This window comes from Molossus molossus, unplaced genomic scaffold (genome assembly GCF_014108415.1).
Source record: "Molossus molossus isolate mMolMol1 unplaced genomic scaffold, mMolMol1.p scaffold_m16_p_6, whole genome shotgun sequence".
Taxonomy (NCBI): domain Eukaryota; kingdom Metazoa; phylum Chordata; class Mammalia; order Chiroptera; family Molossidae; genus Molossus; species Molossus molossus.
In genome coordinates this window covers 100,972,357-101,000,025 of record NW_023425399.1, presented here as the reverse complement: position 1 = coordinate 101,000,025, position 27,669 = coordinate 100,972,357, and the positions used below count along the sequence as shown (strand labels likewise).

At 42.3% G+C, this 27,669-nt stretch overlaps 1 protein-coding gene across 2 annotated transcripts in view; it reads right to left on the bottom strand.

Annotated features, from left to right (window-relative positions):
* Positions 1-27,177, bottom strand: part of DCC (DCC netrin 1 receptor) — a 1,071,808-nt gene extending 1,044,631 nt beyond the window's left edge. For both annotated transcript variants that reach the window (XM_036244835.1, XM_036244836.1), the window contains exon 1: positions 27,087-27,177. In XM_036244835.1, coding sequence (XP_036100728.1) covers positions 27,087-27,177 — 91 coding nt within the window. The remainder of the gene's footprint in view (positions 1-27,086) is intronic.
* Between the last annotated feature and the right edge of the window lie 492 nt (positions 27,178-27,669).

Below are 27,669 nucleotides of genomic sequence, written 5' to 3'. Positions count from 1 at the left end.
TGCACAGACTCGCAAAGACGGAATGAACTCCACCACCCGAACTGGAACAACCCAACTACACAACCAAACCCCAGAAGGTTTCTTCAGTGTTAGACGCAAACAGAGTCTAGTGCTATGCAGAGCTTACTTTTGTGGGACACTAAGAGGTTCATTTAGAAATCTGGCCAGTGATCTGCTAGATAGTGAGTCCTTTTGGTGGTTGGAGACAAAAATAAGTGAGTATAACTAAAGTACTGCTCACCTCAGTATTTATTTGCTCAAAGCTTGGGAATTTGTCTGACATATTTTGTAAGATTCCCATGCCTTTGTGCAGAATTTAAATTTCTTTTTAATCCTCACCTGAGGACATTTTTACATTTATCATCAGATAGAGAGGGAGGAAGAGAGGAAGGAAGAGAGAGAGAGAGCAACACTGACGTGAGAGAGACACATCGAGCGGTTGCCACCCACATGGGACAAACTGCAACTGAGGTACGTGCCCTTAGCGGGAACCGAACCCAGGACTCTCTGGTCCGTGGGCCGATGCTCTCACCACTGAGCCAAACCAGCCAGGGCCTTTGTGCAGAATTTACTAAAATGGAAAAAAAAAAAAAATCCCAGATGAGTAGGTGATCAGAAAAAAGACATGATCCAGGAGTAAAACAGTCTAATTGAGGGCCTTCCAGACAAGTAACTTCCTTAGTCTGCAGCCTGGTGAACAGGTAGAAGCAGTGGAGAGAGATCCCCCTCTCTTTGTAAATGGTCTAATTCTTAAGCAACCCAGTTACTATATTCAAAGGACTGGAAATAAGTCACTGGCAACACCAGCCAGAGACCACTGGGAGGTCTGAGACGGACGTGGGAAGACAGCACTTCCTCAGCACCTGCTGCCAAGCACTCAGGTGGAAGCGACGGTTTTTCCTGCAGAACTCCACAGAGGGGGAAAATACAGATGGAAACCTGCCAGGTTTTCCCAGGGTGGAGAAAGCAACCACTCCGAGCACAGGAGGGGGTGCACTGAGATTAAAATGAACTCATCTTTATCCATATATGCCGAATGGCCTCCAGCCCCCAAAGTAACTACTTACCAATTCTAAAGGAAATATAAAGAAACGTGGACCCTGCAGTGTTACGGGCATGTCCACGGAGAACAAAACAATAGGGATCAATAATTCAAGACACAAAAAATGGTTTTAGAAGTAAAACACACCATAGTACTGCTTCAAGGTAAGTATATACATATTTTAAGCCTGGCCCCAGGGTGTGCCCCCTTCTAAGCAGCCATAAATTCTTTCTTTCTGCCTCCAGTCGAGAGCAGATTTAACCCAGTCTCACACAGCAAGCTCTCTTTCTCAGTAAAAAAGTCTGGAAACTACAAATTCCGATAAGCACGCAGGCTGTTGGCTCGTGAGCTCACAGGTGTCCACCATCTGCACTGGGGCAGCCCCTCCAGAGACAAGGGAGGCAGGAGCCAAGCGTGCCATTCAACGCCTCTGCAATCTCAGCAGCACAGAGGGACTCCCTTCCAGAAGGAACGCCTGTGATCCCCACAGCACACTGTCACCCGCGGAGACTTTTCTCTGGTCAGCCAATTCCAATTCTATCCTTCGGTAAAAACTTCCCACTGGTGGGGTTCAAAGGACCTCTCCGGATTCTCTGTACTGATCGATGTTCATTCCAGGAGCCGGATGTCGGCACTGGACGCGCTAAGCCAGCCTGACACAGAACACGGCCACCACAGTCGGCATGAAACCTGGAAAAAAGTCTGGCTCTGCTCAGAAGAGCCATGTATGTAAATAATGGGATGACATGGGGACAGGGATGCAGGGTGGACATGCAGAGGGGATGAGACTGTGTTACAACTCCTGGGTCCCCTCCAAGGCGGAGATCCCATGATTATATAATTAATATTAATATTTTAAACACAGAAGTTTAGAGGAGGAAAATCATGTGCCAAAATGGCAGATTAATCACAGGCCCAAATCTCTCCCTTCCGCTCCATACAGACACAGCAGTAGACACTACAAAGGGTGTGACGATGTAGAAAATGAAAGGAATATGTGGATTTGTGGGAAGCTATATCCTGAGCAGAACAACTCAGCAAGGTGATACCCTTAGTTCCATTCTTAGGTTTGTGGTCAAGAAATGCAAGCCTCGAAAGGGTGTTGGCAAATTCAGCCCACAGGCTAAATCCAGATTATTATTATTATTTTTTTATCCTCACCCGAGGATATTTTTCCATTTTTTGTTCAGATAGAGTGGGAGGGAGAGAGAGACAGAAACATCGACGTGAAGGGACACATCGAGTGGCTGCCACCCGCACGACCAACCAGGGCCGGGGACAAACTGCAACCGAGGTACATGCCCTTAGCGGGAACCAAACCCGGGTCTCTCCGGACCGCAGGCCGACGCTCTAACCGCTGAGCCAAACCGGCCAGGGCCAGATTATTTTTTTAAATAATGTTTTATTGGAACAAAGCCACACTCACTCACTCACTTATTATCTGTGGTTGTTTTTATACTACTATGGCAGAGTCGAGTGGTTGCTACAGAGACTGCCTGGCCTTCAAAGCCAAAAATATTAACTTTCTGGCCCTTTACAGATGAGTTTGCTGACCTCTGATTTAGAACAGGGCTACAACACATTGAGAAATTAACGCTTTCTCGCTGAGTAAATAATAGCAGGTCACAGTGGAGAGAGGACTGAGTTGCAACCCAGTTCAGAATCACTTGCTGAATCACTCCCCGTTTCTTTCAGTACTTTTTCCTTCCCTGCCATGCTCTCCTCTAACTCCTCAGACCATGAACACCATCACCAGCGATCGAGACCCACAGCAATATTCTGTAATCTCACTGGTCCTTACTGCTCCCCAAATCCTCATTTCTCGAGTTTGAAGACGGAGATGAGAATTCTTTCCTTTCAAAGATATTGGCGCCATTATAATTAAAGATTACATAATGTAATGAGTAGTCATGTGTTACCTGTTCATCTTTTTCACTAAATGGTAATCAAGGAACTCATCTTTTGTGGGCGACTATATCCCTCCTGTCTCAATACTTGATAAATGAGAGAATTAGTCAGTGGAATAGAATCATGTGAACCACCTTAAGGGCAATCTCCTCTGCTCAGGACAACACTGCTACTTGCTATTTGCATACCACACCTCTTTCAAACATTAGGCTTGGCTTCGGGCATTACCACCTCATTAATCTTCTCAAGACCAGAGAGCAAGGAAGGGGACCAGGAGACAAGTTTAAACATATATTATGATAGTGAATTAACCTCTCAATATTTTGCAACTCAATCTATTTTCAAACACATCCTAATTTCCCCCCCTAAAATGTACTGTCTCCAGCTAAAGATGCATGGAATTTGGTAAACATTACTTAGATTTCTTTGGAGCTTTCAACACCTCTACGGTTTTCCAGTTTGATGCAAGTCCCCCAACATAAGTCTCTGTAGAAAAGAGAAAGTGAGAACAATAGGTTAAAAGGTTCACCCAATGCGTCATGAGACGTATTCAACCTCATGACCAAGGAGGATGGCTCGGCAAAGCCTCCGGACCCTGCCACGGCTCGGCCAGCTCCGATGCCCAAAGCCACGGCATGTGCCACTTCCACCCCTTTGTGCTAAGAAGGCCAAACCGGGATCAATTGAGTAGAAGACAGAGAGAAAAAACTTACATCAAGACTAAAACATAACTTTCTAGAATAACTAATGATCCAAAGTGAAGAAAGAGGTACAATAAGGCTGTGGGACCCTGTCATTGAAGGTATCAGGAGGAAGCTAGAGGATCTTACATCATTTATACTATATTTTTCCCTTGGCCAGAGGAATAAACTAGATAACTTCCAAGTTCTTCAACTGTACTCCTACAGACCTTAAAACTGTGTTAACAATAGATGCTTAAATTTTTTAGAAGTTATACAAGTAGATAGAGATAGATAGATAGATAGATAGATAGATAGATAGATAGATAGTCTGACTCACTTACTATTAAGAAAAACATATGTATACACAAATATTAAAGTTTTAACAGAATGTCTCTGGGCCATGCAATAATAGTGATCTACATGTATTTTTTCTATTTATCTTTTTTAAAGTTTTCTTCATTGAACACAATTACTTCAGTATATAGCACAAAAACAACAAGTTTTAAAAATCATTATAGAAATAATTGATCCAATCATTACATTATGCAATTTGTTCTATGAAGACCCCAAGGTCACAAGGGCAGTCAGTGTTTACTCCACAGAACAGAAGCAACAATGCACACATGACATTAGCAATCAATAGATCAGAGACACAGCTGGCCCCACCTTCTCTCAGATCTGAAATTCCCATTGGAACCCATGGGAGAGTGGCACAGGGAACACCAACCTGCCCAGGTGTCACAGTTTCAGTGAAGCACAGGAGGAGCCCAGGGTCCTCAGGAGCTGACCAACATATGGGGGAGTCATGCTGGGCAGTCTAGCTGGTAGACTAGAGGGTACCAAGATAACCCAGGATCAGGTGAGGGTATACCTGTCATTCTAAAGTTACCGGGGGAAAAGCTAATGTTGATATCCTGGAAGGGAGATATCTGAGAGCTAAGTGGCACAGGCACTGGCCAATCAGACTGGAGGAGATCCTAGGTAGAAAATATTAACCAACCAGTGAAAAAATATTTTAATGTTTTATCAATCTGAACACCCATACCAGTACTTGCTGGCTGAATACAAACAATGGTTTAACTAATTTGTGTAATTCACAAGTAGACCGAATTTTCCTGCTTTTGCCCTGTGCCCCTCTTCAAGTTCTATCACCTCTCCTGGCTCTAGAAGTTGCTGGAAATTGCATCTTTGCCTGAAAAATATCTCTGGTGGTAGAGTCTTCTGAATCAAAGAAGACATGGCCTGAAGTAATGGACAGGGAGGTTTGTATCCAAAAGACAACTGCCAAGAATCTTTCAAAGAAGGAAGATGTGTTGTGTTATTTATTGGTTGTGCAATATAAGAGAAAGGAGAAATGAGGGCCTCTGAAAGGTGCCCTTCTGAACCTGATTGCCACTTTTATGTTCTCATTTCAAATATAAGAGTCCTAGAAATAGAAACAGAACCAATCGATTTCATAATTCCATTAATTAGTCTGAGCTGAACCTGGTCTGAATACAGACTTCATGATGAGCTCTGAGTATCCTATTAGACTATAACCAGCAAAATAAATCCCTAGAAAGGCATCTATAAACCACTTAAGCAAATGCTCTTTTTTTTTTTAATGTAGGGAGCTAAAAGAACAAAGACAAGTTTTGTTTGATTCTGTCCCCACTCCTCAATTTGGCCACACAAAGGGTAACAAGGAAAGTTTCAGTTTTTCTTCTTGAGCATTTGATAACAATAAAACATTCAATTTCCCTTTAGGTTCCTTTGATATTCTTAGTTTGAAGGGTTAACACACACCCAAAACAGAAACTCAATCACAGATTTTAGATGCTATGAAAAACTAAATAAAAACTATGGGCTAATATATATATATATAAAAAAAGCATTATGGTACTCAAATATTCTCTCCCGTGGCCTCCCCTGAGGAGTTTATGAACGCTCACTAAATGTAAATTGGACTGTGCTTCCCACTGTTCCTACATCTTGTTTTCAACCAGATAATAAGCCAATGCTTGGAATTAGGGTCCAGAGAGATGTGATATGTGAGATCTTGGCAGAACTTCAAGGAAGAAATCTACTGCTATCAAGGTCAATGACTTCTCAGCTCCTGTTAGGAAATATAACCATCAAATGTGGATCTGGAGGAAGCAAAAATGACTGGGTAAATGGAGCTAACATAACTAATAACCATCATTTACCGAGTCATGAGACTGGCCGGGCGTCTACAAACAGGGCCTGTCATCCTCGAAGGAAGGAACACAGAGGCTGGATCTAACAGTTCTAGCTTTTGAGATGTCGCTTGACCTTTCCATCCTGAAACAGATTAGCTTCAGCGAGGAGAAGCCTTTCCAAATCAAAATGCCATACACAGCCACGGGCATGTTTCTTCATTCAATCAAGAGTTTAATTACATTGTTCCTGGAAAGAAAGCAATGCTGCACAGAATAATAGTCAAAGCATACATCTCAAGCTTAGAGTAATTCAAGGCCTAAAACTTTTAGAAGGTGGACAAGTCCATGAAAAATACCCCCAAATGCATCATTTATAGGAAGCTCAGCTTTGATTCATTAAAAAGAAAATTCGGTGCCTTCTAGTTTCACTCCTCGATATCCATCATCTTTACAGGTCAAGTCAGTGGTATGACAGAAGGTGAGATATGATTTCCCCTCCTCCCCAATATTTCTGCAACAAACCAGAGACAAACTTTTATTAACCTGATGTTTCCTGTAGATTTCAGTACAATGAAAAGCCTTAAGACTGCTTCAGAAGTAGAGATCCATGTTCCAACTGAAACCACATTTCTCAAGCAGTGGATGATCCATCATTCAAAGTTACTGCATTTGTAATGCCACAGATGACATTTCTAATCACCTCATCCATTAAAATGCTGAACTAGCAATGGTACTTTAGTGAACCAAAAATAAATGTGGTTTGAACAAGAAGAATATGTTGAAGTTTAATTTAATGAAGTAAGATTTCTTCTTAACATCTCCCAATCTGAACATTTCTCATCACCGCTTCACCTTCTAATATTTAGACTTGATGTTTTCAGTTTAATTCTGATTGGCCCTTTAGATGCTAATTTCCAAGAAGACTAAGATGCCACAGAGAAAGACAATGAATTCCTATGTGTTAATGGAAGAAACCTCCGTGATTTGAAAATCTATTTGATAAAAATGGGAGGGAAATGAAGACTTAGGGTGCCCAGGTCGTGGGAGGAAAAGGGAGGAAGCCAGCAATGCCCTAGTTTTCCTGCCTGCAGAGAGCTGATAGAATCTCAGGCTTAATACACTGTCTTCCTGTGAAGTCATCATAGCACAGAAAGCCAACCTATGTTTAGTTCCACCTAAATTCCAAGGGAAGAGTGTCCATCTTTTCTTCGGTGTTTTCTGCACTATCGCATCATCATGATCATAACGAAACACTGAGGGAATGGGGTAAAGAAAACATGTTCTTGGTCTCTCCTTTCACCCAACTAATGGTTTCATTAGGGAGAGACTTACAGCATTAGCAAAGTAACACCAAGCTGTAAGAGATTAGTGACAAATTATTAGACTAGAAAGCAGAATTCTTCAAAGCACTGTGTACTTGAAGGCCTTGAGCCGTCAGTGGTATAGATGAGGGATCTGTGGAATGATCTGAAAGAAGAGGGTGGATGTAAGCCAGCCCTGGGACAGTTATTCCGATCTTAACGCTGTTGAATGAGTACAGCATTCAGTCCTTTGGCACAGATTTGAGGGTCTCATGAACGAGCTGTGATGACACTGACAACATTGCTAATTCATGAGCAATCCCATCTCTGGGAACATGGTGGAGGCTCAAGTAAGAAGCATGCTCGAACTATGCTCGAACTGGAACAGTACTTCTCAAACTCCGGCTTACATACACCTCATGAAGGGATCATGTGCTTTAAATTATGTAGCAAATGTTTGAGTTTTTTGCTTTGTTGTCGCTGTTGTTTTAAGATCTATTTACTTATTTGGTTAAAAAAAATGCAGAGCCCAATATTTCAATGTGATGCAAAAATAAACAAACTTTCCTCAAGTTTCATAGTAATTATGTGGCAGATAGACACAGAGACAAAAACTGATGAAAAGAGCAAAAAATTGAACAAAACCAATGAACAGTGACTTACCCTGGAGGGATAGACTTATGGAGAAGTTTCCTTCTCCAGCTTACATGCATTCATAATACTTTATTTTAAATTTTCATTCTCTCTCTCTCTCCCCCAATATGTGTGTGTGTGTGTGTGTATATATTTCACATATATATATTTCACTATATACATATATATTTCACTATATACATATATATATTGTTATAATAAAGAAAATATATACATACACAGCGAAGTTATAATAAAGAAGTTATAATAAAGAAAATATATACATACACAGCGGACTTTGGGAGGGCCAGGTTTTCCTCTCTACATGGCTGTCAGCTCTATCATCCCAGGAGCATCACTTTGTGTTGTGACTGTGAGACACATTAAGCTACTGTGTATACTCTTCAAAATTTGTAAGAAAGAGGAAAGGATCAGTTTTAAACTTCTAAGTTTTAGGATCAGTTTATTTTTCACTATGCATTTCTTAGATAAATACACTTACCCGTATCTAATCATGATAAAAGTAATGTATTCTTACCAGCAATCTCAAATTGGTGCTCTCTTTTCCAGTAGTTGCAAAATAATAAAACAGTTCAGGAACTGAATATTTGTATCCAATTTCACCTTTGGCTTAGTTAAGCAAAATCATCATCCCTGAATGAAGGCTTTCACTGTTTTTTCAAACAAGCTCCTTGCTGGCATAGCTCTCTTTTTATAAAATCATACAATGGCCCCTGATTTTTATACAAAATGATGCAGCATCTCCTTAACAGAAAATCGAGTTATTGATGAATTGATTATATGCTGCTTCACAAATGCCAACTTAAGCACAAGTAAAGAGATGCTACTGAATGTTCATAACTCAAAGGCTGCAAGACCACGCTACATGGTTGCATTATTACCATCTCCTATTTTAATGAAGACATAGCACGGCACTTTGTTGGCCTAATTCACACGATATATCAAAACGATGTGAAATCCCCTTACACGACAATAACAGAGGAATTACATCACATACGTGACTTGCAGAGCCCTGCCCTGCTGTTAAGGTGGGGAACTAACATTCCAGAGCGGTAGTTGGAATGTTAGTCTTTCACAAGGTGGCGGTGGATTTCTTTTCAGAGGAAATTAAAGTCCATGAAGCTGTCTTCTCACTTGCTAGTGAAAACGGTGGCATTTGAAAACAATTAACAGAACATTGAGTTTTTATTTAGATACTCAATAATCTAGAAGTGTCTAAATAATAAATGGCTCATAGGAAAATATCACCTATTTGGAGAGGAAAAGGAAATATTATAAAAATAACAATAATATCATAATAATAACATCTACTATTTATCCACAAATTACAGCATGCATTCAAGATGTGTGTTTTAAAGCCAGAATCTGAATCACAGGTCTGCAATTCACTAGCACAAAGCCATGGGAAAAGTGGTTCACTTCCTAGTGTCTTGCTCTCGCCACCTGGAAAAGGGCATAAAATGAGTTCCTCCCTTATTGTTTTACTGTGAAGAGTAAATAACTCAATATGGGTACACACAGCAGCTGGAGCTGAGTGTGGCTACACGTGATGGAAACCACTTTACAGGAGTTTGAAACTAAATAGAGGTCTAATTCCTCACATTAATAAGAAGTCTAGAAGGAAGTGTCGCAGATGGTATTGCTGCTCAAGGAAGTGGTCATGGACTCAAGTTTCCTTCCATTTCTTCCTCAGTGTCCTCAATAGGCAGTGCAATGTTGCAAGGGAGGTTTGGGAAACTGAGTCCTTCAGTTGGCATTGCTGCATGAAAAGGAAGATACCCTTTTATTAACTAAGGGTCTAATGAGTAATAAACATTTTTAAAAAATTTTTATTTAAGAAATAAAAGATCGATATATATTGATTTTAGAGAAAGAGAGGAAGAGGTAGAGAGAGAGAGAGAGAAACATCGATTTGTTTCTCCATTTATTTATGCATCATTGGCTGATTCCTGTTTGAGTCCTTACTGGGGATCAAACCCACAATCTTGGCATATGAGAATGATGCTCTAACCAGCTGAGATAGCTGGCCAGGGATGGGTAATAAATAATTCATATAAAATATCTGCCATATCACTTTAAACCACACAGAGTCTCATAAATGCTGGTTATTATTACTGTTACTTCACAGCAAAATACAGGGGTTTTCAAAGTTAAGTGTGTGTAAGAATCACCTAGAAAACTTGGTAAAACGTTGTTTCCTGGTGCCTCTGGTCTGCCCAGGAAATCTGACTCAGGCAGGGTGCGGTGCAGCCAGGACATTTGGTTTTAAAAAGCACACAAGTGGTGTCCATGCCACCACACTTTGAGGAAAACAATAAAGAGTTATAGAAACATCATCTATAACTTTCATAATAGTCATATAAGGGTAAAATAGCATCCTTGTGTTAGACAGAAAGGAACAAGTTTACTGGACTTAAGTACTCTTCTTGTTGTCCCATTGGGAACAAGATAGCATTTTTTAAAAATAAATTCTAAGTTTAGAATAAATTTTAATGTACAGAAAAAATTGTAGAGATAGCACAAAAAGTTCCCATCTACCCTACACCAAGTTTTCCCAATTATTAATAACAGATTAATATAATACATGTATTAAAATTGAGTCAATATCGATGCATTATTAACAAAGGTACATATTTTATTCAATTTATTTTAAAAAATTTTTTTCTTTATTGATTTTACAGAGAGAGGAAGGGAGAGGAAGAGAGAGCTGGAAACACTGATGAGAGGGAACATCGACTGGCCACTTCCCGCATGCCCCCCACTGGGGATCGGGCCCACAACCTGGGCATGTGCCTGACCAGGAATCGAACCAGCAACCTCTTAGTGCATGGGTCGACGCTCAGCCACTGAGCCACACCAGCCGGGCTAATTTCTTTGTTTTTACATACAGTTCTTTTTCCATTCGAGGACCCCACACAGGATTGCATATTACATTTCATCATCATGTCTCCTTAGGCTTCTCCTGGCACTGAGAGTTTCTCAGACTCTCCTTATTTTTGATAATCTTGATACTTTTGAGGAGTGCTGGTCAGGTATTTTGTAGAATGTTACTCAGTTGTCTGCTGTTTTTCTCATTAGACGGAGGATATGAGTTTGGGGATGGAAGATCGCAGTGATGAAATGCCAATCTCATCACATAATACGAGGGTTACTTGCTGTTAACATGATTTAGCATTGATGGTAATGGTCTTGGCCATCTGGCTGAGGTAGTGTTCATCAGGTGTCTCCTCTTTAAAGTTACCCTGCCCCACCCTGCACGCTGCACTCTTGGAAGGAAGTCACTGTGCACAGCCCATGCTGAAGAGTGGGGTTATACGCCACCTCCTTGAGAGCAGATTGTCTATATAATGAATAAAAATAAAAATGGTTTCATGCTCCCCATGTGCCAAAGACTGTGATAATCCTTTAGTGTAATGTATTTTTTTCTACATTAACCCATTCAGCAATGGTTTTCCCAATTTCTGAGATGAGGACTCTGAACCACACTGAGGGTCACAGAGTTCATTCTCGGTGGAGCCAAGGTGGATGCCATTGTGCAGGAATGTTTCCTGGCACTAATTACTGGACTTGTGATCCGGGGGCTCAGTTAACTTCTGTTTCATCGTCAATACAATGAGAGCATCATCTCACACAACTGCCGAGGTCCTTTCCTGATTGAAACACATGAAGTATTGACCTTTCATTCTGGGTCAATTTCTTTTTTTTTTCAATCCTCAGTGGAGCATATTTTTCAATTGGTTTTCAGATAGAGTGGGAGGGAGAGAGAGAAACAACAATGTGAGAGAGACACATCCATTGGTTGCCTCCGCAGGACCCTGACCAGGGCCAGGGACCAAACCACAACCGAGGTATGTGCCCTTGACTGGAATCAAACCAGTGACTCTTTGGTTCTCGAACAACACTCTAACTACTGAGCCAAACTGGCCAGGGCTCTGGGTCCATTTCTTAACTCCACTGTCTTGGCTTGGCTTCCACTGACTTCTACATGTCTACAAAAATAACATTTTAATAACTTGACTCTCATTCCAGTCCTCAGCAATGGATCAAAAAAAAGTCTATCCCTGGGATTATTATATAGGAAATAATTATTCACCTATTTTATCTTGTTCCACTTTCACATATGTGAGCTGATGAATGCCTTAGATGCATTAGTAACGGGGCTTAAAAAGACACAAATTCTATTGATGTCACAAATTTGCATTTTAGTTTTTGCAGGGCTTCCTTGATTTTAAATTTTCATAAGAATTCTGGAATGTGCCAGTAAAATTGGTGATAATGCAAGCAAAAAAGGTAGAGGAGGAGGAAAAAGAATGGAATAAACATCTGTAATTAAAAGTTGAGTACTATGAAATTTATCATACCCTTAACTAAACTTTGTATGTCTTCAACTTGGGATTCTGTGCAAACTTGAGAATGCTCATTATATGGAAATCAATAGATTAATGGTATTTATTGAATAATTAATATGCATCCAGCATTATACTAGGCACAATGAAACAAGTGACTTTTAGACATGACTTTTTCAATAAATATATTATCCTACCAACTCTAAAAGACACCCTGATATTGAAAATAAGCTGTTTCTGACAGTTTTTTGGACAGGTAGTTGGCAAAAATAAAAAATTAGTTTCAGACATTAAGTTTTATTTTAGCATGGGTTTAGAGGTAAGGACTCCATGACTCAGATGTGTGGCCAAGGTACAAGTTGCTTCTAAACCTCCAAATGGATACTTATCTTCTCTACACTGTTTAAACAAGCCCCTCTTTTTTTTTTTATTAATTAATTTTTGTTACAGATATTTCTCCTTTTCCCCCCACTGATTCCCCCTCTCCCTCCCCGCCCTGTCCCCAGTTTGTTGTCCATGTCCACTGTTCATGCATACATGCATATAAGTTCTGTGGTTTATCTCTCCCCCACCATCCCCTCTTCTGGGAATTGTCAGTCTGTACCCCACTTCCACGTCTCTGGGACTACCCCATTCCTCAGACCGTTACGTTCATTATATTCCACAAATAAGTGAGATTATATGATACTTTTCCTTCTCTGTTTGGCTTGCCTCACTCAGGATGATACTCTCCAGGTCCCTCCATGTTGTCTCAAAGGACAAGAGAGCTTTCCTTCTTACAGCTGCGTAGTACTCCATTGTGTATATGTACCACTGCTTTTTTATCCATTCGTCTACTGATGGACACTTGGGCTGTTTCCAGATCTTAGCTATTGTAAATAGTGCTGCTACAAACATGGGGGTACATATATTCTTTCTGTTTGGTGTTTCAGGCTTCTTAGGGTATATTCCTAGAAGTGGGATCACTGGGTCAAATGGAAGTTCAATTTTTAATTTTTTGAGGTAACGCCATAGTGTTTTCCATAGCGGCTGCACCAGTCTGCATTCCCACCAGCAGTGTACTAGAGTACCCTTTTCTCCACACCCTCGCCAACACTTGTTGTTTGATGATTTGTTGATGGCGGCCATTCTGACAGGTGTGAGGTGATACCTCATTGTTGTTTTAATTTGCATCTCTCTGATGATTAGTGATGATGAGCATTTCTTCATATTAAACAAGCCCCTCTTAAAAGGCCTTGCTCCCACACCTAATTATTCCTCCATCTGACTAATTAATAGAATGTTGTTTAAAATACCACTGCCCTGTTGCACACACTTCAGTATTTCCCCACTCCCATTCCCACCACGGTCCCTAATTGTGGGTGACCAACCAGTCCAGTGTACCTGGGGTGCTGCTATTGTTAACACTGAAAGTCCAGCTCTGTGGGAAACCTCTTGTTTCCTGCAAACAGGAATGGCTGGTCACCCTGTAAAAGCTGCAGAAATGAGGACCAGGGTAATGATGAAGCTCTCTGCACTCCTATTTCGTTTTGCATGTCTTGTTCTCTCTGCCTGAGATTTTGTTCCCTCTTCTCCTTTAATTCTTTCCTGAGGGTTGATTAAATTATCTTTCCCAAGTATAGGGAGTAAATGAACTTTTCCCCTGAGAGGCAGTTTTGCTCCTCTATAAATAGAATTTTACTCTAGGGAGAAAAAACAGCAGCCTTACACAACCTTTCACAAAAGCCCTGCTCCTTGGCTGCTGGAACCAGAAAAGGGCCTACAGTTCATGAGCTAAGCAGAAACTTCTGTCACCAGGAGGAACACCACTGATTTTCATTCAGACGGGTCGGATCTGCACAGCTGAGCCCGCGTTTCCCTGGGTCTGCTCCGGAGCACGCCGGGCACCGCTCCTCCCTCTGACGGGCAGAGCCAGAGCTCCAAAACCCGCAGTGGGCGTCTGTCTGCAAATCCCCGCTCTTCTTCAAAACCCGCAGGTGCACCCTTTCTCCTCTACGGCAGCGCCAGGCAGATGAGCACTTGATCTGTGCCATGCCCTGAAGACCATCCCCAATCAAAAGGCCCAGTTCAGCTTGGGGTCCCCTGGTTGCCTATCAGGGTTTCACTTGGAGCAGGTGTGTGACTTCAGCATCAGACCTGAGAGGCAGAGGAGGGAGGGAGAGAATGTCCCAGGGTCCCCATGGTCCTTTCTAGTGACTGTCTTTTTCTGTGTGCCTGAGTATTTCTAAGGAGGAAAAGACGTAAAGGGAGGGAAAAAATGGACTCCAACCCAGCAGGCCCTTTTAAATGTGCCTGCTTTTCTTGAGCATAGAAGAGAAAAGGCAGATGAAACACCCAAAGAGCATTTTCAGAACATTTTCAAGGGCTTTGAATCTCAAGGAAATGGAATATGGCCTGGCCTCCGAGAGACACTGAACCCCAAACCAGAAGGCTCTTTGATGTTGGCATAGTTTGCCATCAAGACCAGCTCCTAAAGCCCACACACCCCGAGAGGCTTCAAGCTAAGCCTAAGCTCGTATGGAAAGAGTATTTTCCCCATTATCTAGATTTTTACAAAGAAATAGAAACAAGGTCACCTCCCTCAGTGGGTTTTCAGTCCCCTAGGGCAATGTTTCTCAGGTGTCTGGGATTCTGATTTGGTCTGTCAGGGTGTGGCAAGAGTCTGCATTTCTAAAAATCTTCCAAGTGATGCAAAAACTGCTGACCCATGGGCCTCAGATACAGGTTCTCAAACTTGGCTGCACATTGGAACCACCTGTAAAGATGAAAGACTACTTGTGCTGGGCTTCATCTCAGAGATTCAAAATTAATTTGTATGAGGAAGGGTTGGACATTGATACACAGTCAAAGTGACAGCCCCTCCTCCACAGAAAAGCCCCTTGAGACAAATTATACCTCGCACTACGCAGGAACCACGCACTCGCTTCCAGGTGTTCATGCTACGCGGCTGGATCAATGGGCCTGCAGGAAATGGATGTGGTTAACCAGAGAGAAGTTAATGGGGGAGGTCAGTTTGGATGAGGAATCCACAGCAGCTGAGTTACACGGTGCCAAGTTTGATCAGTACTGCACTGTGTCAGTTCTAACTCAGCTGAACCTGTTAGCTTCCAAATCCAGCAAAGGCATGGGCCATGGCCCACCAAACCACCGCCCGCGAAACGAAGCATGTGCTTGATTTCAAACTTGCTGTTGGAGTCTGATGATCTTATTTATCTCCAAGTCTTTAAAATCATCAGCTACAGCAATGAAGTCGAGAAGGATGCTACAGTGGACTCCCTGTGCCCGTAAAATTTGCTATTTGTAAAAACTGCCTCAGTATAAATGTAGCCCATATGAAGATAACACTAAGAAGATTTATGAAACAAGTATTAGATGCCAGGCACTGGAATAGGTATTTATATGTCTAATTGCTGAAGTGAGTTGATCTTCAATTTAGAGTTAGAAGAAAAAAAAAAAAAAAAAAAAAGGTTATTTTACAGAGGAGTAACTCAAAGCTAAAGCCACTAGGGGGCAGGCTTTTCTCCCCAGGCTGTGTCACCTGTCTCATGACCAAAGACCACAGTGTCATGCATCCGACTCCTTGGCGACTTGCAGTGGTAGAGGGAAGCTCAGTGACATGTAAAGGAGCTGCAACTTGAATTGAGAGAATCTTCACCCACAGTTTTAAGAAATGTGTCACCAGGCACTCATTTCAAAGGAGGCCAGAGGGAGGGGGCATGGGGGAAATCTCATGCCAAACCTGCTTCTATAGAAAAGGTGAAGCCCTATTTCTCTGCTCAGGGATTGCTTCCAAGAGTAGCCTGGTACACACATTTACTAATAACAGTTGCTATCTCTCTAGCTCCTTACACTTTTCCAAGTCCCTTTGCCTGGCTTACATTTGTTATGTCCACACAACTCCATGAGGTATTTCTAGACATGTAAGATTGATGGGTTCATAAATTCATATCTGATAATGAATAAGAAAATCAAGGCAAGGACTGCCCATGGAATTTGCTTTAAATTTTTAAAATGTATTTATTGATTTAAGAGGAGAAGGAGGAGAGGAAGAGAGAAAGAGAAAGAGAGATTGATTTGTTGTTCCACTTATTTATACAATTCATTGGTTGATTCCTGTATATGTCCTGACTGGGTTATCAAACCCGCAACCTTGGCGCATAAGAGCGATGCTGTAACCAACTGAGCTACCTGACCAGGCCCAAATGCTTAAAAATTTAATGATTCTGATGAGAGTAGAAAAAGGTCTTTGTTTTGAATTCATTTCAGTTCATTCAAACAATATTTACAGTAGTCTCCTCTTATCCCCAAGGGATATGTTCCAAGACCCCCAGCGGATGCCTGAAACCATGGATAACAACAAATTCTATATATGCTATAATTTTTCCCCCATACATACATTCCTTTTCTGTTAAGGGAAGTACTTTATAGCTTCTCTTTGGCATGTCTGAACTGCCAACATCGCTACTCTTGTGCTTTGGGGCTACCGAGTAAAATCAGGGTTACCTGAACACACGCACGGCGATACCAGGAATCAACCTGATACCTAAGGTCGATTACTAAGGGGCAGGGAGCATCTATCATGTGGAGACACTGGACAAAGGGATGAGTCATGTCCTGGGCATGAGGGAGCAGGACAGGATGAGGTTTCATCAGGCATGTAATTTTAAACTTATGATTTGTTTAGTTCCAGAATTTTCCATTTAATACTTCTGGACCCCAGTTGACAGCAGGTAACTGGAATCACAGACAAAAAAGTGCAGAGAAAGGGGGACTTCTGTACTGAGTACAAGGAGCTACTGTCCTCAGGAGAGGAACCTGAGTTCTTCTCAGGCCTCGTCTGAGCTGTTATCATGCTTAGTTCTCCTAGCCCTGAACATGCTGATCCTCTTTGAACTCACTATGCTTCCTCCCACTGCAGGGCCTTTGCACGCACTTTTCTTATCCAGTGTTCTCTTTCTGACCCTCCCGAGCAACCTCTCTTTAATTAATTGAACTCGTTCTTCAGCTGCCATCACAACTTTCTCAGGCAAGTCTTTTTCCTTCTGCTGAGTTATTTTACTATAATATGCTCGTGTCTTCAAAGCTTCATCCCATTTGAAATTATGGATCTATTACTTCATTCACCGATTAGCACTTCCATCCCACTAGGTTCAAAGCTCCATCATCATCTGAGCCCAGCGCCATGGAAGTCTAGGGATGTACTTCTATCAACAGGCTGCCAGATCTGCCAAGAAAAACACTGACCCTCAGTCTTACCATACCCATAGCTTGGTTTAAACATGATTGACAACTCTTTACTCTCCCTTCCTTTTTGTTGTTGTTTTATTTTGTTTTGGCCCATCTAAGAATACAAGAGTGAATGAATTGGCTCTGGCAGCCCATCTGGCTAACATTAATATATTAATGATATAATGCATAAACATTGCAGTTGATATTTTTCAGAGGCAGCCCCACTTTGTATGTGCTTCTTTTTACTCAATGAGTACTTTGTTCTGCCTTGTCTCTCCTCCTTAGTGACGTCTGTGCCTGTCACCTTGACTGCTGATAAACCCTTGGAGAACAGAAACAAATTTAGGCCTTTTATTAAATACTCTGCAACCCAAAGCAAATGTTCAGTAACTGTTATCTTGAATCAAATTATCGGTCTTATTTGATCCTTGTAACACCTCAACTACTTTGTTAGGCATTGATAGACCTGCCTGAAAAACACGAACACCATTTTAAGAGAGGCCAATGGGTGTCCGTGAGTGACTGTCCGACAAACGAAAGATGATGCCAAGTGTACATTGTCCACATACGACTTGGAAGAGCTTCCTGAGAAGAGCACATTCAATCTGAGACCCTTGATTACCAGAATGACAGAAACAAACTAGAGAGAAGTCAGGTAGGAAAAATAAATATGATTAAGCTTCTGAAGAAATCTAAGGAAAGAATAAATGAACTAGATATTTATAATCTGGTTAAGGAAGGGCCAGGGGGGAAGAGGCAGGAACGACGTATGGCCAAATGATCTAAAACAGCTCAGCACAGAAAGGCAGTGCCGATGAGGAGGGAAAACAGGAAGCAGAGTTGGGAAGCAGGAGCAACGGGAAGAACATTTAGAACAGGACTGTCTAAGGTGAACTGTAAAATACATTTTTAACAGCCAGAACTGAGATGCTGCTGAAAAGTTTCCCAAGGGAAACAGTGAACAGACCATCCCTGGAGATGTGTCACACCAGAGAGAGAAAATAACTAGAAATTGTCCTGCAGGGAACAGCTCTGCCCAGACATTAGACATGAAAGAGAAAGCTTTGCAGATTTTCTCTCTAATTTATATTCTTCTGGGATGCCATGAGGCTGAGAAAAAAATGTGGGAACAATAGACTGAGAACTCTGGGTGCAGGGGCTTTGCTTAGATATCTCCGCCTTGGCTCACATCTCTAATGAGTCAGCACAGAGGCGACACACTACAGAAGCCACTGCTAGCATATCTGATGCTTTGCTTCATCCAGGGCCCTTCATTAGCCTGCCACATAGGAATAGGTGACACAATTATAAATACTAACAAAAACTGGGAGGCGTGCACATGCACGTGTGAGCACAGTTGTTTGTTTGAAATACGCAGTCAAATATATAACCGTGATCCTGGACCTATGCCGTTTTACCATATCGGAACCATAACTAAGTTCAAAAGGTCACACTAGGGTTTTTAACTCAGATTTAGCATCTACCATTAAAAATCTGTGATTAAGCCATCTTTTATTTTATTTTATTTTATTTTTTTTATCCCCACCCGAGGACATTTTTCCATTTTTTGTACAGATAGAGTGGGAGGGAGAGAGAGGAAGAGAGAGAGAAAGAGAGAGAAACATCGATGTGAAAGGGACACATCGAGTGGCTGCCACCCGCACGACCAACCAGGGCCGGGGACAAACTGCAACTGAGGTACGTGCCCTTAGCGGGAACCGAACCCGGGTCTCTCAGGACCGCAGGCCGACGCTCTAACCGCTGAACCAAACCGGCCAGGGCTAAGCCATCTTTTAGTACATGCTATTCAGGGGATTTTAATGTTCCTCAAATTAAGCCTGGCACCCCAGCATCCTGCTTCCCTGTAAGTAATACGCTACGAAGGCATAATAAACAAAGTAAGGCAGGATACTGACAAGGTGAAGGTTGCTCTAGGTGGTCCATAGTCTCACAGTAGCTCAGGATCCCTTTTCCAGTCCAAATTAGTGTACGTTCTGGAAAGATGCTTACAGAATGTCTGGGCTAAAATAAACATGACACACAGTAATAACATCTATGCCTAAAGGCAAAATGTTGCTAAGTTGGAAAAATAAAATAACAACTCATAATATCAATGCCTCAAAATAAATGGCTGCTCAGTTGGAGAAACAAACATAGAACTAACTGCTGAAATTACTCATGGCCAATAAGTTTATGAGGGGGAAAATGGCCAACCTTATCAGCAATCAGGGAAAGGTAAAATTAGACCACAGTGAGATGCTAATTCATATTCACCAGATGAGGGCAAATTGATCATATGACAATACCAAGTATTGGTGGAGACATGGAACAAAGGAGACTATTCTATGCTCCTGGTAGGAATTTTTGTCACTGCCTCCTAAAAGTAAGGATATCCTTTCTATGACTCAGCAACTCCACTCCTAGATATGTACCCTAGACATGACAGTGACTTTGTTCTGGGGCACAAGTTCAAGAATGTTTATAGCAGCATTATTGGCAACTGCAAAATACCAAGGTCCCATAAGTCCTTCCATGGTTGATTGGATAAAGTATGACTAAGTAATATCATAAAATATATAGCAGAGAAAGTGACTGAATTCAGCAATATGCATCCTCATAGATAAATGTCAAATACTGAATGTTTAGCCAAAACGCAAGTCAAAAAAAAATTCATTTTATAATGGTCAAGTATAGGCAAAGCAAAAGAATATATTAAAGATGCATACATGTGTGGCAAAACTATAAAACAGTAAGGAACCAAATAATACAAAACTAATGATACTGCTGTTGGGTACATGGGTATTTGTTTCATTATAATTGTTGTTACTGTGATCATCAATGTTATTATTATTAATTATACTAAACACTGTATGTATAGTAGACAGTTCATAAATTAAATACATATAATGTTGAAATTAGTAATATAACTAGAAGTTATCTAGTCCACACCCTCATTTAAAAAGAAAAATATGTTGCACAATAAAAAATGTCACACAAAGTAGTATCAGATTTCAGAAATGCTACAAACCCATTAGTTAAAACCAGTTAGATTTTCTTACTCTATTGAGGGATGCAGGTCCTGATTTAGAATCTCTTTTCCTTGAGCACAATCTCAACAAAACCCAGTCCCCTAGTTCTCAAAAAATCCAAACTAGAGAAGGGAAGGACTGCTTTGTAAGTGTTACAACAATGAGAAGTTCGAGCTGGACACAGCAAGTAGATAACATGCATTTTATATATCAGGAACAAAAATCTTAAGCAAACAAAAGCAGCCGCCCATGGCCACATGATGGAAAAATAAACAGCCCTCATTGATGTAATAGCTTCAGAAATTGTCCTATAATATTAGATAATATAATCACTGAGCCACAGTGATGCCTTTGATCTATTAAGGACAGGTTAACTTATGTTTATGTAATTAAAAGGCAGCTAAGTGAGTAGATAGTATTTTTAAAGACTGAAAAATTAGTAAAATCTAAAAATGTTGGTGTTTTAAGAATATACTTTAGTTACTAAAAAATGACTTGAGATACTAATATTTATATTAACCGTTTAACTCCTTTTTGTGTCTCATAAAAATGTAAAAGCATATTTAAGAACATTTTAGATGTCGGGATAATGTTATCGATAAACCCTCTCATCAGATTACAATACCACACTAATGTGTCAGTCTTTTCATTAGATTGCACCATAAAGATTAAATTAATTCAGTGGATCACACTTGTTCTAGACACTCTCAAGGGTAAACTTCCAGCAAGAACCAATCTTTAAAGGCTGAGCAAAGTACAAGGCTGAAATCCCAAAGTGCAATACCCCCCTGTTCAGTCCCATCACAATAATCACAGGTGGTACAAAGGACCTTCTCCCCTTGCGGCTGTGAAATGACTGAGCCAGCCAGAAGTCACAGAACTCAGAGGTGGAAAATTCAGCTAAAGTACATCACGAAATAAGAAGTAGGTTACAGGCACTGGGCTCACAACATTTAGCAGAGAAGAGAAACTTTCTCATCCCAAGTCATGTCATAACAATAGACTTTTAAAAATACGATCAATAAATATGGAACGATTTGTGTGTTTTCGGGTTGAACTCTCCCCACCCCCAAGAAATGAAAGCTGTAAATATTATGGTTGCTCAGAACTATTTATAAAAAGCAGCATGTACTAGTATTACCATTGGCAAATTACCATGAATAGAAAGGAGGACTATTCAATCATACACATTATTATGCATTTCTAAACCATACCATTAGAGAGAGTTCAGGCATTTATAAACCACCAAGAAAAATATATTTACTTAACAGGTGACTTAAAGGGGTCTTTTTCTTTTTTAATCTAAGCCTAAAATTTGTCAAAGAAATTTAGATTTCTAGAGTAATTCTAATCATCAATCAGCCATCCTGTATTTCCACATGTTGGTGCAGTGCTAAACCAGAGAGATACCAGATAAGGAATCAATACTCTAGTGTGGGAAGAAGTGAAAGTATGGTACTAAATTGTGCTTTAATTTACCCGAGTGCTGCAATTCATGAAGGTGCATAACAATTTGCATTTTATTTTTTGCTATTACCCACTTGGCATAAGTAACATGTAATTTTTTCTGGCACATTTTTTTTAATTGGCCTACAGGAACAAGAAGCTGGATTGTTCTTCATTCTTATTGACTAGTTTAACATTTGCATCACTTGAGGTCTTGTTTTGAAGAAAAATATTTTAAAGGCTTTGTGTCAGTACCATGCTAGTGATATTATAATACCACTAAGAAATGCTTTGATCCCTGAAAAGTAGTAACTTTGATGAAAATAAAGTTCCAACCTGGTAACACCCTCTTGAAAAAGTAACATGCCTAGATTGGCATAACCCGCTGTCCTCCAGTGCTGTCCCTCTGTAATACTTGTGAGCTCTCGAACGTCAACAGCACTGGCCAAGAGGCCCTGGGTAGTTTCCTACAGTAAGGGGACTACTTAGCCGTCTTGAAGAGTACACCTTAACTCTCCACTCAAAGAAGCACTCATGAAAATTTGAAGATTTGTTTTTAAGGCAAATCTCCGCAAACTTACAAAGCCTAATCATACAGCATGTTCAACACTGTGCGTGTGGGCCCGGGCCCCGGCTGCAGCAAAGGAGGCAGCCCTGATGCCATGCAGCTGAGAAAGAAGAACCGCGATGCGTGGAGACAGGCTGGGGAGGAGCGACCCCCTCGCAGCCTGCAGAACAATTCACGGGGCGTCGTACGGAGACTCCACTCAGCGTGTTTCAGTCAAGAGTCGCCAAGATCCCAGGCTATGGTTCATGAAGGAATATGACTGTGGTGACAATTCCAGAAGCTCTCCCATCCTCCTCTGGATCATCATAATGAAAAAAAAAAAAAAAGAAAAACATGGGAAAAAAAAGACAGCTGCACGTTTACATTTTATGAATTGAAAATGTGCAGAGTGTTTATCACTTCCCTTCAGGGATTACAGTATGTTTCCAGAACCAAGTGACTTTTTATCTTTAGTTAATTAATCAAGTAATCCTCAGAAGGCTTATGTAATTATTCTTTTTACTCAGGCAAAAGGAAGACTTTCTGAAATTTACATAATACAGTTCATCTAAGAGATTATCATCTGAGGTAGATCATCAAAGATGTGTCACTGGAGCCGGTAGCTGCGTAACAAATACCAAAGCAGAGCCATGCATTCCTGACGGGGCAGCAGGTTCCAGAGCACACGGGTCCCACCACGTGAAGTGGGAAGGTCCTTCCAGCCAAGAAGGCTCCCTCACCAGTGACGACCCAGTGGTTTCCAGATGTCTCTATGTAATCAGCACTATCTTAATTCACCCAATGACACAGATCTGTGGAGGTGCCATGGAGGGTGGAAATCCTCTCATCTTTCTGTGTGTATGATTGTGTTTTAATTTACGAAAATGCCAAGAACAACTGCATTCTTCCCTCATAAAGTTATCCTGTCCGGTAGAAGCATGAGCAAGACGTTTCACCTGTGAAATCTAGGATGGCAAATTCTCCAAACAAACCATAAGAATATTTGCTTTGAAATGTCACCATAGGGCCCAGTCCTCTATGGAGAGAACTATTCGGTTCAGAAACATCAGCACCACCTGTGACCACGCGGCACCACCCAAGGATGAGTGTGTGGTGGGGAAGCCAAAATGTCCATCGGGGCTGGTTTCCAAAGGAGGGAGACAGAGCTGGAACAAATCACCTGCGTGTGAAGACTCTCAGACTACTGGGTGCAGGAAAAAAGAAACACAAGCCAGACAAGGATAAAAGTTTCCTCTCATGAAATATGTTTTTGAGGCTAACCAGAGTGCTGGGATTCCCTTAGAGTAACTGGGGTTCCCTTCCCTCTCCAGAAACAAGTAAAAATACCTCCTTCTACCCCCAAAACACTGCCCCAATCTCTCGTCAAGCTTCCCATTGGCTGCGAAAACCATCCTCCAGTCTGCAAATACCCTGCACCCCAGGAGAAACTTTCAGTTGGGCTCCCCTCAGGAATTTAGATTGGGATAAAGCTCTTCCTCTTCGATGAAAACAATAAGGAAGTTTGCTGAGAGGTTAACTTGCCAGAGAATAAATGTAACTCATACATGCTGAGAAGTTATAAATCTCTCCCCAGAAAAAATGCCTCTCAGTGACTCAAGCCAGCCCAGCTTTTAAGAGCATTAAAGCAAATGCGCTAAGCCTAATATATTCACATACAGCACATGTGGTGAGCATTTCACATGCTTCATAACTCAGAGGGCAACTGCTGCTGTGTGGGAAATGGACGCTGTGACAGGCCGCTGGTGATTTATGCTGCAGCTCCGACAAAGGAGTGGACAGCCAGGCTGCCCAGGAGCCCTCAGGTCCTGCCAGGAGCCACTCGACAGCAAACCCTAATGGGGGCATCTGACCTAGTTTGGTTGAGGGGATAAGAAGGGGGTAAGGAAGGCAGCAGGCCTCATTTCACTGAGACTAGACTACATAAAAACTCATAGTTTGTTTTTTTTTAAAATAGAATGTAACCCAAACATATATATGAAGAATTAATTAATTAGCATGTATACCTGCTGTTTCATTCATTAACATTTCACATCTAAAATTGTCACCTCATCTGAGATCCTGGAATTTAGTGCTTCTGCTTGGTGCTCAAGTCAAATACATAAGAAGATGGCATGGTACAAAAGCCAACTAAAAAGCCACCATCCCCACCCCCCACCCCCCTCCAGCATCAAGTCCTCATCCTCTGCTGACACTGTTCAGGGATGCCCTTTGTAAGGTCATAACAGTTTCATAACAATCTACAGTAGCTTCAGACTTTATCTGGGAAGTGGGAAAATGCCCAGTGTGACTGCTAGTCTCCAAAATCCTTTGTTACCCATTAACAAAGTCTTTAAAACATCTCTCTGAATGGGAATTTCACTGCCAGTAGACACTTGGCCTTATTAAGGGCACCTCCTACTGGTCCCTTCACAGAGGGAACTGCTTTCTTCAGCATCAATTCCCTGCCACGGACCTGAAGAGGGGGAGTCATTACTAAGAAAAATAGGAGAAAAAGATTAATGAGCAAAAGACCAAAGTGATTTGAATTAGCAATATCTCAAAACTGCATCATTCACTTTCCTGGGACTTGTGCAAACTACATTATAATTCATTTGCAAGTAACAGGGAGGAATTTAGAAGTATAGACAAGCTTAAAGATTTAGATCCACAAGCCTTTCCACAGGCATATCCTTTGTATATGCATAGTTTTGTCAGCCTTTTCAAACATAGACACTTCTGTTGAAGAAGAAATTAAAATAAAGCAGTTATATATGACCCCAACTCTCTAGACAAAAAAACTTTAGTGAGAAGAGGGATATTTAATTTATAAATTAATAAAACAAATATAAATCTGTCTCCATTTACTTAACTCCACTCTTCACCAAAGTCACTTGGGAAATGGCTTTAAAATACTTAGTGTAATTGATAAAATATCACTGTCCATTCTTGCACACCTTGCCCAGTTCAATGTTTTCAGCCAACACATCTCAGGCCCAGCCAGGCACTTTCCACCAAGCCAGGGATGCCCGCTGAACTTCCCCTCTGCGGTCTCCAAACTGCTCAAGAAAGTGCAAGTCGACTGTCTATGCTGAAGGAGGGTCCTTTTCGCTGCAGCGTCTAGAGTCCGCTGGTATTGAGGACGGAATTTTAAAAAGACACCTTTTTATTACTTTGGGGATGACCCGCACCCACCTTCCAAGGGAGTAATTTCTGAAGACAAAGCTCTGGAAGACAGGAGCCCTGGAGGAAGGGAGCAGCGGGGACAGGGAGCTGGAGCGTGGCAGGCTGCTGAGAGCACCGTGCTCGCGCACCCATGCGCGCACACTCACACACACACACACCACACATGCACACGCACATGCAGGCTTGCTTGCTCCCTTGCACTGGCTCTGTTTGATCAAAAGAAGGTGAGGAGTAAGGGGAGGTGTGGATGCTCAGATCCCTGCTCCTGTGTGGCAGCACCAGGATTAGGGGAGTCTCCAACCGGCTCCGTTTTGGACTGAGTCCCTATCTACCAGGAGAGGCTCATTCTCTGCTTGAATTTGCAACCCTGGGCAATGCAGCATTTAGCAAGAACAAGAAAGCCTGGAGCTAAGGCTCAGGGCCAGCTGGGTGCTTGGCCCTGGAATTACCTTCCATCCCTTGTTAATTTCCTAGGCGTAAATTGGGGCACTCCTACCCAATGCCTGGCTCCTACCCGCGGCTCATTTTCTTTTGGATTTGGGAAAAGGTCCATTCTGAAAGGATCTGAATAGTCAGTGGGCTCCTCTCCACTCCTGCCCCTCCAGGCCCACCCCCTGTACCTCAGGGCCCTTCCACATTCGGTGAGGCCCGGCAAAACGAGTGGACATAGAAATGAGTTATTTTGCTCTTTAAAAAAATTTTTTGGCTGTTGAAGCCCAGCTCCGTTTTCGGAGACTGCAGCAGCCCGGAGCATCCCTCAGATCCCTCTTTCTCCTGCTGTAATCCAATCCATTCCCCCAAACAGTTTTGCCATTTTTAATTAGAAACTGCGGTTGCCAAGCGCTAGAGCCAAGGGGTTGGTTGCCCAGAATAGCAATCATTTGGTTTGGAAGTGTCCTGGGGGGTATCAGAAGACTTAGCTTGTGAACTACAGCCACCAAAATAAAACACGCCTCCTTCCGCCTAGCAACTCTGTGCCTCTTCTGGGCACCACTGCTCCCTCCTTCGAAGTACCAAACACAGTGGGTGCCCCTTTCTGGATGCTCAGTCACTGAACGGAGCCGCACATAACCACCGACAAACCACTCACCCCCCACCTACATTCCGCGGACTTACTCAAAGCCCCTGGATGACCTTCTCCGCCGGCCCTGTTGCCCCGATTCCCCTCCTCCGTAGGTTTCCGAACCTTTAAGAAGCCAACCCAGTTCCTTTCAACGACATCCCCATCCTGCCTCTTCCCTGCCCCAGCCCGCCAGCTCTCCAAACCAAGGCAACTATTCGCAAAAAAAAAGCACAGAGTCAAGTAGCACCAGATTTCAAAACAGCGAAGGGCGCCCCTCTCCCCAGCCGCCAACATCCTCCGCCCCCAAGAGAAACAAAAAAAAGTCTTCTTGTCTTTTATCATCCGTGAGGAAATGGGGCGCAAAGCAACCTCTGAGCATTTTGCTTTCTCCTGCTACCCCAATTCTACTCCCGGCCAAATGAAACGAGAAGGAAAAGCAAAGGGGGGTGCGGGTAGGGGTGAGGGCCCGAGGAGAAGAAAGGAAAGAACCTCTTACCGGTGACTTGAAGATGTGCGCTGAGCAGGGTAGCTCCGAAGAGTACAAAAGCCAGCTTGGGTACCCAAACACATCCAAGACTATTCTCCATATTTCAGCCAACACCTTCGTGGCCGGGGGTCCTGGGCAGCGGCGGCTCGCACACACATGCACCCACACACGCACACACACATGCACACACTCCCGCGGAGCCCCTTTGGCTTCCTCCTCCTCCTCCTCCTCTTCCTCCACCTCTTTTGCCTCCGAAGCCTTTTTTCTTGACCACTGACAGAATCAGCAGCAAAAGGAGACGACGAAAAGTTCCATTCGGTCCAAGAGATCCCGAGACCCCGTCCAACCTTGGAAAACTAACTCAAGGCAACAGAGGGAGCGAGACAAGGGAAGACAGCTCTCCGCGGGGCTTGCGAGTCGCCAACAAACAGAATATCCAGGAGGGACCAAGAGGAGACGGAAAGCGATCCTGTGGCTGGGCTGTGCATTAAAAGGTTGAGGTTGGTTCCCTGTCCTCAGCTGGGTCAAGTTGACGGGGGAAATCCGCGCGGAAGCCGGGGATGCTGTCCGTTTCTCCTCCTAGAGCCAAGGG